At 42.8% G+C, this 18,676-nt stretch overlaps 2 protein-coding genes across 12 annotated transcripts in view; one reads left to right on the top strand and one right to left on the bottom strand.

Annotated features, from left to right (window-relative positions):
* Positions 1 to 18,676, top strand: part of LOC122574402 (homeotic protein distal-less) — a 112,366-nt gene that overhangs the window by 74,868 nt on the left and 18,822 nt on the right. For 4 of the 7 annotated variants that reach the window (XM_043741957.1, XM_043741955.1, XM_043741954.1 and 1 more), the window contains exons 3-4: positions 11,242 to 11,413; positions 12,655 to 12,967. In XM_043741957.1, the coding sequence (XP_043597892.1) occupies positions 11,242 to 11,413; positions 12,655 to 12,967 (485 nt within the window). Of the gene's footprint in view, positions 1 to 11,241; positions 11,414 to 12,654; positions 12,968 to 14,598; positions 18,669 to 18,676 lie in introns of those variants that run through there. The other 3 variants (XM_043741960.1, XM_043741958.1, XM_043741961.1) reach the window with 1 other exon arrangement.
* LOC122574403 overlaps positions 1 to 18,676 on the bottom strand; it is a 62,727-nt gene that overhangs the window by 32,049 nt on the left and 12,002 nt on the right. The window contains exons 1-2 of one of the 5 annotated variants that reach the window (XM_043741962.1): positions 7,374 to 10,701; positions 6,752 to 6,845 (exon numbers count right to left, since the gene is read on the bottom strand). The exons of 1 other annotated variant lie outside the window; for it this stretch is intronic. In XM_043741962.1, the coding sequence (XP_043597897.1) occupies positions 6,752 to 6,845; positions 7,374 to 7,446 (167 nt within the window). In that variant the 5' untranslated portion in view covers positions 7,447 to 10,701. Of the gene's footprint in view, positions 1 to 6,751; positions 6,846 to 7,373; positions 10,702 to 11,318; positions 11,445 to 18,676 lie in introns of those variants that run through there. 3 more of the 5 variants (XM_043741963.1, XR_006319025.1, XR_006319026.1) reach the window with 3 other exon arrangements.

The raw sequence follows: 18,676 nt of genomic DNA, 5'->3' as shown, positions 1-18,676 counted from the left end.
CCACGGCGTAGGAACGACCCAGGGGACGAGGATCTACACCTCGATGAGCACAGCACGACATTCTCCTTGCCCCTTGCCTCTCTGTTCCCGGTGGTCCCTCGTTTTCTTCCTCCGCGGCCGCTACCAAGAAGAAGGTTCCTTCTCTCTCTCTCTCTTTCTCTCTCTCTTTTCCTCTCGCTTCTTCTCCTCTCCTCCGCCTTCAACTTCTTCCTCGCGTCTTTTTTTCCACTCTTCCTTCCCCGCCTGTCTCTTTCTCTCTCTTGTCCTGTCTCCGCTCATCGTCCTCGAGCGCGTCCACCACGATTGTCCGGTAAACCATGGTGCGAACCGCTCACCGTGACGAAGGTATCCACCTACAAACGAGGACTTATTCCGAGAGCAGCTCGTGGAAACTCGCGAATACCGACATGGGAATCGGCCGAGCCGAGTTCGCCCCGTCTCGTTAATTATGCCAATGACAATCGGTTGAAACGCAGGATTGAGCTGTTGAACGCGATGGCTCCCGGTTTCGAACCCCTCCCCCTCTTCTACGTGTCGAAGGGTGTGGAGTAAATTGAGCGGATGTAAACTTTCGGAGAGATGATTAGTTTTTGGATAGGTGGAATATTAGATTTTGGATTTTCTTTGTTTACAAAAGATTGTTTTTTTTTTTTTTTTTTTTGGAGGAAAGAAGGAAATTTTTTAAATCGACGGAGTAGAAGCTTTGGGTCACTGATTTAGTTGGGAACTTTGAGCATTGGGAGATTTCGTCATTCTATTTAGAAATCTATCCCGCTATGAACTAGCAAATTCATATTATTCGCTATTACCAAATAACATTAAGAAATATCAAATAATCTGAATTTTTCGCTTAGACCGAGATACACTTTCAAATAGAATAATTAATATCTCTTTTGATCCTATACTAACGTACACACTTACATGGACACGTTGAACGAGCATCGATAAGGAGCAAAGATAACGTGTTATACAATTTACGCTGAAAGTGAAAATTCGATTCGAAATGAAAAAAAGAGATTAAACATATAGCCACATCCAAATTACCCTTAGCATGTGTAAAAGGCTGCTCATTGAAACACCAGAGATCGTTACAAAGATAGGGAGTTGCTGCGAATAAAAATATTGAAACAGAAAGTGAAGGAGAGAAAGTGATCCACGAATCACTAGGCTAAACTAAAACCTGATGATCCATCGCCCTATATGGTAGATACCGATGGAACAGCAGAGATAAATGTTAGTGAATGTTTTCGGTGAAAGCCACGGAAGCATAATATAATCGGGATATCATTTAGTGGAACATCGGGGTCTAACGCCGGATATTATTCTTTTACCACGATCTAACGAGGTTGAGCGAGCAAGGAGGTACTCGTTTGCCGAAGAGGATGGCGCGAAGCGATGCGAGGCATGCTGGAAGTCAGGATCAGTTCCTATGCATGCGATTGCATGCGGATGAATAGGGCCTTTGTGTCTTGCGAACGACAGCCAGTACGATATACAATAACGGTTCCCTAAGATTTCTCACGTAAGGCAGGATCTGCATGTAGCCAGGAGAGAGATGTGGTTCAACGTTTGCACCGGCGCATCTGCATTTTATCATAAAACCACGTAAACGCATAACGGGACTCGGGTTCGTCCTCGTGTACTTTCAAACTTTGTCCATGCTCCTTCCTCTATTAGGACTTCTTATGAGATATTAATTATTCACTGTGTTCAGTTAACAGCGCATTCTGATACATACATAAATATTTACGACATCCCCCAAGCCTTTCCCGAGCTTTCGTTCCATCAGCATTTCCTATGATACACGTAATACACTTGTTTTCTCTGTTTAAGTGGTAGCTCAATTTAAGTGATAGTTCAGCTAGGCATACTTCTGACATTCTTCGAACTTTTCACTTCTCATGATATACGAAATATTACTCGTTCTTTGTATTCCATAAATCAATAGCTTTTGATACATGTTCTTGACGTTCTTAAAAAGTTCACAGATTTTTGAGATATTAGGATTTTCTATGATTCGTGGAAATATACCCATTTGCCACAGTTACGTAACAGTGGACTTAGACACATATTCTAATATCTGTTCTTTTGATCAGCCTACTCGTAGTTGATGACAGGCCAGATGTATTATTTTATGGCTTATTTTATTCTTCGATATAAACGGCAGAAAACTGACTCCTGAGAATCGTCTTGTAATAAGTTAAATCGTTCGAACTGAACGTTACATTTCGCTTCCTCGTAACTGCAAAACGATCTATATCTTAATCTATTTTTCTCATAAACATTTTGGAAATGAAAAATATAAAAATCCTATTTACTGTGTTATTAATTCTCAAGTATCTGCTAAATCTCCGACTGAGTCAATAATTCTGTCTCTCACTGTAACAATAAGAGTGTCTGACCTACAAATTCTTCGATCATCTGTAATTTTATTATCTCTCGCCTCAAGTAAAAATTATTCTTTCTGCAATTGGACAATCTTCCATCGTTTTAACTCCCTCGAATTGCCAATTATTGTTTGAACCAAACAACGGAGAGTTCGAATTTTCCAAAGGTTTCTCAATTTCGCTGCGGTCTGTGTATTAAATCCCTCTTGTGAATTCAGGCTGAGCGCAGGTATCGATGAACAGTAACCGGCACGAAGTGTGCGTGTCCGCGCAGGTGGAAAGAGAGACGGGAAAAAGAGAGAAGGAAAAGGCCGGGTAGAGAATGCATCGGTACGCGATGATGTAACGGCGTTATGAATATGTACAAAATAACAAATGGTCCCGGGACAAAGGAACGGTGACAGGGTACGCGCGTGTACCGCTCGTATTCCGGCTGTCGCAGCCTCACTCGTTCCACACGGTACGTGATCGCGGTGTAAAACGGTGTTTCGATTTCAGCCATAACCATTTTTCGCCTGTTCGATACACAGAGAGAAACGAAACACGGGAATAGAGAGAAAGCAACAGAGAACCTTGGTCGTTGGGAATAGGTATAATAACACTCGTGATAATCGCGTTTCCGATTAAGATTCCTCTGGTCGGCAAACAAACGTGCGGCGCACGTGCTCCATTGTACTCGCTGGGAGCAACAAAATGTTTCTCGCGATCATGATTAAAAAAGAAGAATAAAAAAAACAGACAAGATAAAAAAATGGGAAAAACAGGTAGGCGAGAACATCGCACGAACGTTTGATTGATATCTAACTAACGCGTCCAACCACGGAACGTGGCTCGTCCGTAAACGGAAACTCCATTAAATTTGTTTTTTCGATGCTGACCAAACGGTAGATACTATCGGAGGAAATGTGTAACGGTATCTTTTCAATTCCTCGAGGGTTTCTTACATCGTAGATTTACTCGTAACGTCCTAGAACGGCCGAACCACTAGCCTGACTTTAGAAACAAACGAAATAAAAAGTAGAAATAGAAAAAAATGAAAGAAGTAGAAAATAACATAGAAACGCAACGATGAAGAACGCAAAACGCAAGGGGGCCGTTGCACCACTGGGGAATTTCGTTGTTGTTAAGGTGGCACTGCGCATCACCGATGCCAGGCAGGAAGTGGGAATCGCCGAAGCAGCGAGGGGGGCAAGGAGCGGGGGAGTAGCGGAGCTGAGGGAACAGGGGAACCCGACGCTGCATTGTGGGAGTGAGCGGGCGAGCGAAATAAAAAAAAGGCATTATAGCATTATGCGAACGAACGGGGCCCTAGTGACGCATTTACACGGCTGTTATTATCCCCCTCCCTGTCCCCCACCCCCTTCTGCCACCCTCAACTAGGTAGGAAACGTAGGTACCTACGATACCTGCTTACATGCTCTGACAGACGAGACAGTTCGGAAAACCCGACATATGTCGTCCGTACGTGTATATACTTGTTTGAATACATTAATAAAAATCGTAGTCGAATTCGAATCCCTCGATTCGGTGATTCTATCGTTCCCACGAACCATTGGTTGCAACTCGGTGGCAGTTCGAACGTTTTGATTTGATTGCGAGCAATGGTGCTTTAATTTGTCGATGCCTCGTGTGATATTCAAGATTAGGAAGATTCGATTAACCCTTTGGCATATGTGGATGACATATTTTACGCTATAACATCGATCACTAACGTTATAAGTGAGATATGATGTACGTCTTTACGATAATGAATATTCTGTAGATTTGAATCAAAATTAATTTGCAAGATATCTCGTCCACGTTTCAAATATATTATTCCCCGTGAACACGAAGGGGTTGACGATGTTAAACATAGCAACGTTGCAACGCAAAAGTTTCTGTCAGTTTTCTTTTACCTGTACAAAGTGATATTCCATTGCAAAAATGATAAAACAGATATATGAAGTATTTCGCCTACAGTATTGGATAAATGCGTCGCGAGATATCTCGTCTACAAATGCAAAGGGGTTAAATCTTTGATACACCGTTTAAGATAGATTCTCGTATTAGCAATAATTTTTCAGAATTGTAGAATTGCAGAGAAATAAATATTCTACTTTAAAAAGACTCGGGAGAATTCTCGCAGTGACAAGTTGCTCGTTAACAGCCCTTATCGATCGAAATATCCTCATTTCGCCGCCACTCGTTATCAGAATTCGAGGCTCTTCGCTTCAACGTCCCCGTTTCCATCTCCATCGATTCGTAGCTGATTGCCAGCCCGTTGAAAAACCCTTCAGCGACGTGCAGTGTGTGGCCGTCGTCCGGTACCGATGACGGATTAGTTTGTTACGGCTTTCGGCTTAACGGAGGGCGCAGGTAGGCCGTGCCGATACGCGTGATTATTTATTGTGCGGACAGATTGGATCATTCAGAACACGCCGATGGGGGTCCCTGTCTATATGGACAAGGATCGACCCGCCACAGGAATATAACTCGATCCAATCGGCGATACACCGCTGCGATATAACCTCCAATTTTGTGTCAGCGGAGATCTGCACGTGGTCAACGGGGAGGTGAACGAAACGTGATGATTGCTGAAATAATTCGCAGCTATATTTCCTACGGTAATTTAACTTCTCTTACGTAGCGCTTTAGACACGTGTTTGTAGAGAAAAATGAGATTTAAACGTAGCTTGTGGGATTAAATCCTGCGATACTACATTTCTATAAATAAAATATTTTCATTCATATATATCATATATGAATATATATATATATATATATATATCTTCATATATATCATATATGAATATATATATATATGTATCACATATTGAAGAATAATTGCATTAACGTAATAACCATATTAACGCTTTAACGACGGAGTATGGTAACTGAGATCTTATGTAGAATATACTCAGATTGTAGTGTGCAAATATCAGATATAAATATATCAATGGTACGTAATTTAAGTAGTGTTAGATACATAATACAAAAGTGATGATTCATGTCTCTCAGTTTTCTCTGCTTGAAAATTTTCATATCGATACCTTGATTAATTTATAAGGTGCAATTTGAACTAAGCCGTTGCTCATAGTAAAGGCGCCTTGTCGAACTGTGACCTGTGCTGATGTTAACTTATTCATATATTCGCAGAGTTTCGCATAAATATCGAAAAAAAACAAATGAAGATAGATACGATGAATTTCGTGTGTTGACCTTGAATAATTTGATAAAAAGATATTGTAAGTTTAGATATTAAAGATATTAAAGATATATGCTACGAAGAATTAAAAAACATATATAATGTGTGATTCAAGTAGCAGACCAGTAGAAGAAATATGGTAACAAAAATGTTTCATGAAATGTATTTAATCTTGTGTACCGAGAACATAATTAGTAATCAGTTGTACGACAGACATATTGTTAGCGTTCGCGTTTACGATCGTTGCATACTCGTATACGCTTAAACTGGTTTGCCGTTGTGTTTTATTTGAAAAACAAAGTAATTATACGTAGATAAACATCGTAGCCATTGGTCAAACAGAATGCGTTAAAAACGTGGAACAATGTCAGCCGCGCGCGGTCTTATCAATGCCCAGAGAAATTATGACTAGCAGCCATCACTCTATTGGTTTTATATCGTGTTATTGCTCACGCAGCTACCGCCATTAGACTAATTGCGTTTAATTGTCCAGCCCCCGTTTCGATTATTCGGGGAATGATACAGCATAGTCTGTTAATGGAATAGATAACTTTTGTGTGACGCGAATTTTGTCGAAGATAGCCGCTTTTAGATATTTATCTGTTCAATATTTTACCGTAACAATCGATTTTTCATACGTAGTTTCTACAAAATGAAAGTTAGATTCCTTTTACGCTAAAAAGAAGAGAAAAGAAAAGATGGAAGAAAAAATAGTTCGTATGAAATAAAAGTTGCCAATGAAATGAATTTTGATGTTTCTTATTTTGCTCGTATTTTTTAAATTGAAGAAAAAGTAGACGTATCATGATTGATTGTTAAAAAAAAAAAGAAGAAGTTAACGGAGTTTCATGGAGGAAATACAGAAATAAATTTGGTATCTAGTTTAGCCCGGCATAACGATCCGATGTTTCCCAAGGAAGCGCGTGAGTCAGATGCAACGGAACTTCACCGTTTTTACGTTCGCATTACCATAACCTTTCGAAACCTTCCGAAAGTTTTATCGCCCATGCCTCCCGCCATTGTATAACTAGGTTGTAACTACAGTTAGCAGAACTGCGCTGAAACGGCGCGCCGCTATCGACTGCTATTATCAAGTCAAGGACTACATTTTTGCAAGCACCAATTACGGTATCCATGTCTGTCATACGTCACTAAGTGACGAATATTGAGAGATACATACGTGTATATATAGGAACATGTAGATCGTAGACCAAAGTTCAAAACTTTGTGACATACTTCGTACGGTCCGAGGTTCCCAGTAGAATTAGGACCACCTGTGATCAGACATAATCACCAACGTAAATCGTTGTAATCTCCTTTTGTTAATGAAATAATCTTTCGTCTTTTTTTTGAGTTTCATTTTTGCAAATATGATTTCATTGTAAGTAATTGTGATATTAATACAAATATAAAAAATAATAATAGTCGTTATAATATGTTGTACTTTAAAATGTAAAACATAAGAAAAATCGGTATAATCTTTCCCAATCCTAACATTTGTATAGCAACACGGAGGCTAGTAAATTCCTTTCAATTAATTTTTTACCATTCAACGTAATGTCAAAAGAATTTCCGTTATACATCGTTGCACGTAACATTTATTATTATTCGAACAAACGTTCGAAGATAATCGTTTTGATCATAAAATGAAGTAGAATAAGGACCGCCGTTTTATCGGCGTATCATGAAAAGAATAAAATCGTAGTACGTTTCGGCATCATACTACACAAACGAACTTTGATAAAAATTATGTTTAAAATTAGTAAATGCCTATTGGCTTATGCGCGTGACTTTACACAAACCTACGAACATTCCCTCTACCCCGTACGATTTCATCGCGATTCCAATCGTGCCAGGACAATCCATCAGTAACATAGTGGCGAACAGCTGGCCCGGGGATCCGGGGAGAGGGAGAGAGAGCGTTCTTGGAGATCGCGGCTCGAATCGGTGGGAGCGTTTTCATTTAGACGTAGATTATTCCTAGATGCCTCTCTCATAAATATTAAACAGGCGGCGCGCGCGCTCTCGGATTCACGCAGGCGAAACGTTGCCGTACTTTTTACTCTGGAACCTTGTCCCGGCTGCTGCCGGGCTGCTGTGCCCGCCGCTGTACCCCTGTTCCTTCTTCCCTCTATATACCTCACGCCCCCTTCACCCTACGGCGACGATCTGTCGCTCATTGAGTATGCATCGGCGATATCGACAGGCGGGGGCTGTTACCACAGTGCCTCGCTGTTTCGCCTTGGGCGATGTCGGAAGCCGTTGCTGGTCCCAGCAATATCAACGACGCCAGCAACGAGGTCATCCTAACTTGTTCCCTCTTTGTTTATCCCTTGGCGAAGGTTCGCGCGCGACCACCGGCTGACAGGAGTAATTTTTGCACTCGCGCGGGGCGGCCATTCGACGTGGCTGCGTAGAACCACTCACACATAGAAGACCAGGAGTGCGCGCGTGTTTATACATTCTCCAGGATGCTGGAGGAAAAGAGATAACAGCAGGTTGCCACCGTGCCGTTCTAGTGGCCATCGGCGTTGTACCCGCTTCGCACACGCTGCCTCTACTTCTTCGTATTTTTCGTACTCTTCTCCTTGTTCGTATATTCTTCTCCTGCTTGTTCCTCCTCCTCTTCTTCTTCTTCTTCTTCTTCTCCCTCTTGCGTCCTTTCGTTCTTCCTCTACCCCTTATGTATTCCGTCGCGAGGCGGTGCTGACTCGTCACGCGAATTTGCATACATTTCGAGCCGCGGTCAGTGCATTTTTTGCGAGAATTCCTGCTGCCGTCTGGTTACGGATGTCCCGCCGCGACAACGCGGCTAGGCTGATTACGACAATCGATGTCTAAATGGAAAATTTCTTTTCGAGAACCGATACTTTATTTACGATAGGAGAGATAGTCTCTAGACGGTTTGGTTACGCGACAAGCCGCGAGACTGTTCCCACTGTTTTCCATCTATAAAACAACTGTTCTAAATAGCCAACAAGTTTTCTGCCGTGCGAGCCAACGTACCATCCCTTCGCGCCGAAGAATCTACACCTGCGTCATGCTATGACAACAGCATACCGTGGTCTTCGAACAAAAAAGGCGGACGTAACTCGCGAGCGAATATCTCATGGACAAAAGCGAGCAACCCCGACGTTGTCAGCCCTTAGGGGCCTCCAATGTTCTTCTTCGTATGCCGCGTGTGTCACGCTGGCTGTAAATATCAATAAACAAAGCCAGTGGCAGTGGGCAAATGCCCGGAGCCCAGCCCCGACAATGAAATAAACCACGCCGCGATGAGGTTTTAGCTCTGGCCCCTTTGTCGGGCGCCATCTCCTGCGCGCAAGCACGCTCCGCTTTTTCACCGAGCAATTAGAAAGAGATTTATTTGCGCCGGCACGCCAGCCACACGCTTGCCAATAAGACAGACTGCGAGAAGGAGGCAAGCTCGCGAGTGTTCGACTAGCAACATATTTTTCGGCCGATACGCGTATCGTACCGCCCAGCTACCATTTTATACAATGCACACGTAGTGACACGTGCATTCTCAACACGCGTATTCTATGACTCGTACGCGCACTTGTAACACATGTACTCAAGTAAAGAACCGCGAGTTTCAACGGACCGATGCGCCTCACAAAACGTGAAACAATGTCGGCCACGAGTATTTCTTTCGAGGTTAGACAAACCCGCTGTTGCGGTTTTAATGAACTCGTTTTGACGTGACGATGCCTCCCCGTACCTCCTCCCCCTTTTCTCTTTGCTTTCTCCGTTTTGCTCGTCGTTCTAACCACATCGCCCCTTGCCCCTTGTTCACCGCTGGCCTCCGGCTCCGTGCTTCACGAAGCCGACTTAGTTAATTAAAGTAACCGTACGGTTTTTGATTGACGCCCAAGGCGTAAAAAGTCGTGGACTCCGTGTACGTACCCGACACCCAACGCTCGCTCGTCGGTTACGCAATGGCGGATCACCGAGGGTTGACACGGAGAACCGACAAGAAGCGTCTTCTCCGGTGATTGATAAGAGTTCCAGTTTCTTTGATTAATATTCGAGAGTTGTGTGTACGGTTTATAGTAGGTTTTACGAGGAAAATATCCTCGGTATCCGAGTCTCCTAAGCTTTACGTTACGAAGGTTTCAGAACCTGAAATTCTTACAATTGGGAATTAATGAAAATAAAATATTTTATAAATGTCAGAAATAATTCAAGCTCTTTCGTAAAGCCTCAGAAAGAGGCGCGAATTTAAAAAATATATGGCGATTTCGAAACATAAAGCATTTACGAGGATTTGAATATTTGGTAATGTTTGAAAAGGATCTAAATTTCTTATAACGTTTTAGAATGAAACATACGTTTCGAAACTTCTATGTTGACTTCACATTACAAAAATAGGATAATTTATAACCATTGTAAATGATCTCGATTTGTCGTGGCTCTTTAGAATCAAGCGTAAGAAGTTAAAGATTTCAGAGCTCAAAAAGGGAATGAAATATAAATTATTTTATATATTCCAAAAACGATCCAGATTCCTCGTTACGCTTTTGAATTAATCTACAGGACAGGAACACAAGAATTCCAGCAATTATTCATGTTACATGTAATCAGTGTTTTTCTTATCCCAGTGTTTTGTCGTAGAAAATTTACATACAAAGTTGCAACTCTCGATTTCCCAGAAAAGGAAGCACCGTATAAAACGCAACGTAGATGTGGTAAAAAAGCCGGCCCTCCGCTTCCGGAATTTTTTCCACTCGCAGGGTTAACGCGCACCGTTTACCTGGTACTCGCAAAACATACGAAACGTAGAGCTTCAGCTCGGTATCTGTTCCTCTCTCGCTCTTTGCGCTCGCCTAGCCGAGCCATGCTTACGTAAGATTGAGCAGCGCGTCACGTGCACGCGGCGCATGTATAGATCGCGCTAAGACACAAAAAAATACCGCATGTGCAATCCTAACAGCGGCACAAGCGCATTAGTATCCGCCGCACAGGCCGAACTCGACGTTCCGCGCGCGGCGTGTAGGCAGAGAAACAGGCAAAAGAAACGATAGTTACGAAACGAGCAGTTCCTCTCTTCTTTTTCTCTTATTTTTTCATCTTTTTTCCTTCGTTCGTTCTTCTTCGTCGACGTCAGTTTGCAACCCAGTAGCGCGACGACGGTACGACGGTATTATGTAGATTCTTCATAACGTGGCTGAATACGATCGAAAGCTGCACAATCCTTCCTTCATCATCGATATATCCGTCCAGTCGCTGTACCAACGTCGATAAAAACCCCTCCTCCTCTCTCCTTCGACTCACTGTGCACGCTTGTCCCTCTTGCAAAATATATATGTATGCCACGCCGAACAAGCGTGTATCATTACGCTCGGTGCGTACTGGCAGAAATTCATATCGGCCTCTGTAATTATCGGATGTTTGACGGACGGAAGGACAGCGGCAACAGAGACAGTGAAAATTGCTGGTCTCTGGCGACCGCAGCCGTATACACCGTCTCGGTCCACGTTAAATAGTACATCAACCTCGTGCTGCGACTCGCAGGTTCTCTTCGTTTTTCTTTCTTTTTTCGTCCGCGGCCGCGTTTTCTTCATTCGTTTTTCTCCTCATCGTTTCGGTCTCTTTCGCCAATAGCTACTGACAACTCGCGAAACGAGTTCCACCTGACCTGATCGTTCCCTCGTCGGATTTTTGTTGCAGGTGAAAATCTGGTTCCAGAATAGAAGAAGTAAATACAAGAAGATGATGAAGGCGGCGCAGCAGGGCGGCGGTGGCGGCGGAGGGCAACACAGCAGCCTTCTAGCCGGTGGAACCGCTCTACCCGGAGGACCATCCCCTCAACCGGGTCAACCAGGAAGTCTCATGCAAGGAGGTGTGTTCGCATATAATGGTTACGCGGTAATCTGGAGAAAAAAAAATCGGTTTATCACTATTTTGATCGGCTATATTAATATACCCGTGGAAATAATAGTATCACACGTTAAACGGTGTTTCCAATTAATTACTATTCCGTATTATAGACATCGATTATATCAAAATGGAAGCAATTTCTATACACTTTTAATTAGATCAAAAATATTTAGTATGTCTATTTAACAGGATTAGTTTATTTAGAAATACGCCTTAACGAGATGATTTTAATGCATGATACGTGATCACGCTAATCGAGATAAGAAAGAAAGGCATAAAAACTTCCATGCCGCAATTTTCTTCACGATGCAAGTGCTACTCACGAATACCAACTCAGAAGATATAAATCAATTAGAGAGATCGAATCGTAACGCCAGTGGCATAAAACCGTTCGATAACCTTGTCGATCCACATACATATCTCGGCTTCGATTTCGAGATTACAACTGGTTCAATGAATTATCAGCGCGCTGTATTTTCTCACATCTTCCTCGATGAAATCATCTCTATGAACCGACGTAAATCCTAAGTTATATTTTAATTTCAATTAACATTGATTCGCGAACAACTCATATTTCTAAGTACTTATAAATCAATTTCTTCCTGTTGTCAATCTGGATATTCTGGTTCGATCAATTACCAAACCGCGCTCTTTCCACGATTTCTTCTCTCAGTTTCCACATAACTCAATAAACCAGTCCTGAATCTCCATCGACATACCAATCCCCTTCTTCCACCAACTCTGGTATTCTCAATTCAAAGCAATTTCTCAAATCTCAAATTCTCGCAAAGTCTCAAATCTTCTCACTATCGATTATATAATATTTCCTCCCAGTCTAATAAATCGATCCAATCTTTACCTAACCTAATGCAATAAATTAATCCCCATTGCCCAGCCCTGAATTTTCATCCATCAAATCATCTAAAACCAACCCGTTTCTTCCAGCAATCTCGATATTTTCAACTCGATCCCATTTCTAAAGATGCAAAACCCTGACTCTCTTTCCTCATCGACTCCCGCAATATTCCCTCGCAGCTCGATAAATCAATTCACCCGGCATTCCCGAACGACTTTGGATCATCCCCGTAACGCGTCAATGGAACGCTGCAGCGAATCGAAATGCTCCACCCCCTCGTTCTGTTCCGTTCAAGATAAGTCTATATCTGGAGGATCGATCTCGAACGTTCTCCGTTACTGTTTCAGGAGGCGGAAGTTCCGTGTCGGGCAGTCCGACGACGGGCTATCTCGGTGGCATGGGAGGCGGCGCAGGGGGTCACACCCCCGGCAGTTCGAGCCCCGGAAGCGAGATGTCGCCTCAGCACAACGAGAGCCCACCCGCACCTTCTTGGCCGGGCGAGATGAAGCACCATCCGCATCCGCACGCGCCACCGCATACCCACCATCACCCCCATACGCCTGGCCACCATCCACCGCCGCCACCGCCGCCGCCGCACCACGCGGGTTACATGCCACAGTACTCCTGGTACCAAGCGGATCCTAATCCCGGACTACTCACGTAAGTGGTACTTTTAGTATTCATTGGACGACTCTGTTCGACTAACCGATCACGATACACCGTGTCCACAGGACGATATTTCACGATTGACGAGTGTTATAATATACACAGGCTCACGAAAGTATTTCAACATTTGTAGAGATCTTTTATGGATGTGTACCGTGTGCCGTAGGAAACATTTTGAAATTGCATCGGTACTGTTGTGAGACTCGACTACTGTGATTATGTTGGTAAAGTTTTAAACTAATACGAAAATATGTATATGCAACAATTATATGATATTGGCTTGTCCCAAAAGCTTCTTTCCTTTCACAAGGAAATAGTAGATGCGCATTTTTTGTTTTATTATTTTTCTTATATTATTTTATTGAACCATATATGATCCAATAATACTGTTCCAATAGAACAAAATGGATCATATATAATTCAGTAAAATAATATAAAACCAAAACTGTTGCGCATCTATTATTTCCTTATGAAACGGAAAGAAACGTTTGGGACAATCTAATATCCAGTACAACTATGATATTCCACAGAAATCGCGAGAGTATTTTAACAGCAAATTGTTCATTATAATAAATAAATTTCAATATTCAGTGAGACTGTGTTTAATACTTATTCGAAGCTTAAGATGTCTATTTATGCTGTATTTTCAATTTGTATACTAGTGTATCATGTTTCAGATTGGTCTAAAATTTGATCAATTTAATCATGACAGTAGTGTTTCATTACAATCCTAATGAAATTTCATTTTGATCGGTTGCTTTAATGGGGACGCTGAATTTAGGGTATGAAAGATACTAATGCACGGTATAATAGACGAAGTTGAATAGCTTGAAATTCTAGTGGATCGAGTTATGAGGACTTAGGACTTTCTTTCTTGTAGATATTTTTTAATTTATGGATTAATTTATGGATTAATATATATATAGAAGATTTATAGTAAGGAGATTTAAGTGAATATTACCGTTGTTTCTAACGGAAACGCGTTCCATTATTCCTTGATAATTCATTGTGACATTTCATACGAGTAAAGATTTTCGAAAATAAAATCCATTGCAACTTGAATCCTGCAATACTGTATTCTTCGCTAATTATTGTTTCAACTGTTTCTAAATTCTCGACTATTTTAAATATTGACGAAATAACTCGTTATTTATGTTTTCTAATAACTTTTCCGAAATAATCTAACCCGACTGAACTTGTTCCATGTAATTGTTATTATTTGAACTAACTTTCATTGTTCGATATATAGTTACAGCGTTACGAAGTTAAAAGGAACGTAACATTTACCGACGTAAATATATATACACGTACAAACTTTAAATATCAACGACACATCGGTTCCTTGCATTGCATTATACAAATTAAAATAAAGGACATTCTTATCAAGAGAATTTATCTATAATTCCAACATGTACGCCCGGATGAAGAGAATTTAGCAATAATTCCAACATCTACTCTCAGATAGAAGATACAACGATTAAATCGTGTTCCCTGATCTATCGATATTCCCGATCGAATGACCCAAAGAAATCGTGTACGGGAAACATTCTTCCCCCTCTATTTCCACGTAGGGTGGCACGAAGGGCTGGGTTCTAATGGCTCGTTCGTCTGTCGTATTTTTTCAGGGTGTGGCCGGCGGTTTAACGAAGATGTCCTTCGAGCTGTGTTCAGGAGGAACCGCTTCTTCGTAGCACCGCGGACGTGCCAGCGCCCCTGCCCCAAAGTGTGAATACGTATAGCACCTGTCGCGATGGACTTCGCGTTCGATGTTAATAAATTGTTTCTATCTCTTAACGAGAGCCGCGTGTTCACCGACCGGGTTTCCGGTCTACGACAAATTGGTCGTCCATCGTTACGACGAAAAATCAAAGCGTCGCGATCGTACGATCTATAGGGAACCAATCGCGATGATAGTAAGTTGGAAGAACGCAGAGTTGTTCTGCATCGACGAGAATGAACGAATTTTTCGCGAAACGAAAACGTTCGGTAGAGAATCGAATTCACGTACGATTATGCATCGCGAATGGCGATTCGCAAATGATGCACGACTCGATGTTCACGTCGATGGAATTTATATGAAACGTCTATCGACGACGATGAACGATCATGCATTACCTGTAAATGAAATCATCGAAGAGAGGGGAAAAAGGACGGCCGAAAAATCGCACGACAGATAACGACGACGTACGAATCATCGAATAGATGTAATAGAATCTCCTCGATCGGAGATCGACGGCAGATCGTGCGCGTTCGCCTCGCGAGCTTACCGATCGCTCTTCGTCGTCGAACGCACAGAACCAGGCAGAACCAGCTGACGATCGATCGATCTAACCGTGACTGAATTATCGATAGAATTTCAATGATCGTGAATCGATTAACAAAGTGATCAGGAACAGTTTCCGCCGCTTCGTTAAATGTCAAGATAGCGGTCGTCTCTTCGTCGAGCTGTTGGCAAATTATCCATCGGATGGTTCTCGCGGACCAAGGATGTTTTCGCCACCTGAAGGAGGGGACACGATGTTTCGCGTTCTAAACGATTCACAACGATTCCTCGGTTTCCTTCGTAAATGTCAATCTGTTTGTTAGATGACGTTAGATCGGTCGATCCTTTGTGACAGTTGCCCAACCGAGGCGGCTGACCCACTTCGTGCTCTGGAAGCTGGATCTCGTCGGATCAAACGGCAACAGAGCGAGAAGAAAACAGAAAGGCGGAGAAGCAGAAAGGGTAACCGCGAAAGGGGACAGAAAGAAGGACGGACAGAGACGAGACGGGCGAAAGATGGAGGAAGACGGTTTACGGAGATAGAGAGAGAAAGAAAGAAATATTGCACAAACTCGTCGTCGAGAAACAGTCGTTCCTCAAGGCGGTTGGAAGTAATGAAATCCTAATGACATTTTCGTGAGTCAAACGATCTCGGCAATCACGGTGGCGCGCTGTAATCACCGGTCCCTCCTTTCCGGATGAAGCAACCGAACGCGGTGGACCCTCCTCCGAAAAGGAGCGGAGGACACGAAGAGATACGCGCGATTTACCACGAAACCCGAGGCCGTGCACAGTCAGTGGAAAAAATCATTATCTCGGTCGACGACGCGACGGACAGTTCTGACAAGTGCGCGTTCATTAAATTCGTGAAAAAAAGAGAGAAAAAGAAAAAACGAAACATTCGTGAAAGCACGGTCTCGGGTCCATCGTGGCTCGATGGAACATCAAGCGGAAACATCTGTCGCCGAGACAGTCTCCGCGATCTCGTGAAATCTTTCTCTCCTCTGACCCGCATATAGTTCGTTCGAAAGATTCGATTTCTTTCGATAATAAATCCTACCGCCCTCTCTGTTCGTAATTCTTCATCGAACAACCTTCAATCTCGTACCTAAAGGATGCATCGAGAAAACGAAAAGGGTTTTACGCTGTTTTTACCGTTTCCCGTCGGCCATGCCGAAGATCTCCACCCTTTTGCCATCTTTGCCATCACCGGCCAACGATATAGCTAGCTTTCAAAGAGACGCCACGAAACCGCAGGAAAAGAGAACGAACGTTTGCGGTTTGCGACTAGGGGAAACTGGGAGGGTCGGTGAGCCCCACCGCTGACCCAAATCCTCCGGCGTGTCGGTGTAACAATGGTCGTCTCATGAGAACGCGGTCTCGCACGGTCCCTTTACTTCCTCATTCTGCCTTCTTTTTCGCCTCCGGAGATGCCACCGTTCTGGCCGAGAACGAACTCGAGGAATCGCGAAACCTTAATAAAACTACGTCGAAAAAATCTCCTTGACTTTCTCGGATGTTCAATCTCGACTATTCTATCATCTATTTTGGCCATGAAATTATATTATTACATTTCCTTTTACATTTTAATTGAATGGTTTTACACTTCAAATCGATAGATCTCTTTTTATCGTCGATATTCCAAATCCTATTCAATTGTTCGCTTCTTGTGATGGATATTACTTAAACCTTAACAAATGTTACTTAAACAACCTATTTTTAGCTTTCAATATATCCAAACTCTGTGTCAATGATGTCCTTTTGGTAATCGATACATGCAAATTCAATTTGAACGACTCACTCTCTGTGATCGACGAATTCAAATTCTATTGCAAAGGTTTCCTTTTTCTGATCGATATGCACAGATCCTATTTCGGTTTAAAGAAAACTTCATCTTTCGGTCGACAAAGGTAAACGACAAACAGGTCTCGAGCTTGTTCCGACGGAGTTACGTTTCGTGTTTCCCCGGCGATCTCCGTTAGAATATTTCCTCGAGCGCGCTCGAGCTTTCCCATCGTGAAACTCTCGACATGGGAACAGAGTACAAAGCCAGTTTCACGCCGCTGGACATCTGGAGCCATCGCGTGTTACCTCGAAATCCGCGAGAAAGAAGTAGCCTGAAGCTAGCGAACGAGCAGAGAAGGGAAACGACCGGCGACGAGCAAGATCTGCGTCGACGTGTTTTCTCTCCCCTTGTATCTTCTATCCTGGTCGAAATTTTTCCCATCGTCGCGGCTTTACTCGTCGTGTTCGTCGTTGTCGTTCGACAATCTGGACGCGATATCACGGCTCCGGATTCAGCGCGATGATGACGAGAGATGACGAACAACGATTCCCTCCGTGTATATGTACTAATAAGTGCCGTTAGATTTCGACCGCAGAGGCTGCGAGGCGCGGAACGGCGACGGAACAGCGGTTCTTGCGTTTAGATTCGGTGCAATAAGGAGGCGTATGCATGTATAATTTAAGACGAAGCTCCCTCAGTTCCTAAATTGCGTGTAGAGCGAGTGAATTGCGAAAAAACAGCGTAAAACGATTCGATTCGCGCGGCGAACTGGACGAAAGTGTTTTGCCCGGCGATTCTCGCAAACGCGTTAAAAGACACATCCTGTAACCCGTTATTCCAATTTTTTTTCCACGCGTATTTTTCGTCCCAAGATCCCAGCAAGAAAAAGAAAGAGAAGGTAAAAGGAAGAAGAAAATAAAAGAAAAAAAGAAAAAAAGGAAGAGAAAAAGAACGTTGAAGAGGGAAGCGCCCTGTGACAGTGTGTCGGTCACTTGCAAGAGCGTAACGTGTTGCAGTTTAGCTTTGTCACGCTTTCGTCGAGTTCGCGGGATAATAGAACGTTGGCCGAGGACGAGCGAAACGGACTTTAACGCGATGGAAAACGAAGAGAGGCGCGCGAGATGAGAAGAAATATAATGGAATGACGAACATCATACGGAATAACGGAGAAGAAAATGATAAATATATATTGGAGACGAAGAAAACGAGAAGAGAGGAGTCCGTAGAATTTACTAGCGTTACTAGTCCCGGTGCAAGTAAGCGGGGATCGAATCGAGCGGCGTGAAACAGATTTATAAATGATCGATCCCTTCTGGTGCGTGTAAATATTGCACCGGGGCCCACCCCTGTTAGCACGTAAGTCGTAAAACAAGTGAAAAAAATCTGTGTATAATACGATATTGTGATAAGATGTGTAAAGATATGAGAGAACGCGAGAGAGTGAGTGTGTGTGCGTGAGAGAGAGAAAGAGATAGAAAGCCAGGAATCGTCTATATACATATAGGTTAATAAAAACACGGCAGACCCCAGTTTATCAATTTTATCAAATACCCTTGTACGAATATAGATACTACGAGGACTAAAATACCTTAATTATGATTACTATTGTATAAAATATGAATAATAACTAATTAATTCAATTTAAATCGCATCG

Source organism: Bombus pyrosoma, linkage group LG13, assembly GCF_014825855.1.
Source record: "Bombus pyrosoma isolate SC7728 linkage group LG13, ASM1482585v1, whole genome shotgun sequence".
Taxonomy (NCBI): domain Eukaryota; kingdom Metazoa; phylum Arthropoda; class Insecta; order Hymenoptera; family Apidae; genus Bombus; species Bombus pyrosoma.
Note: the sequence above shows the minus strand (reverse complement) of the source record. Positions and strands in the feature narration are given on the sequence as shown.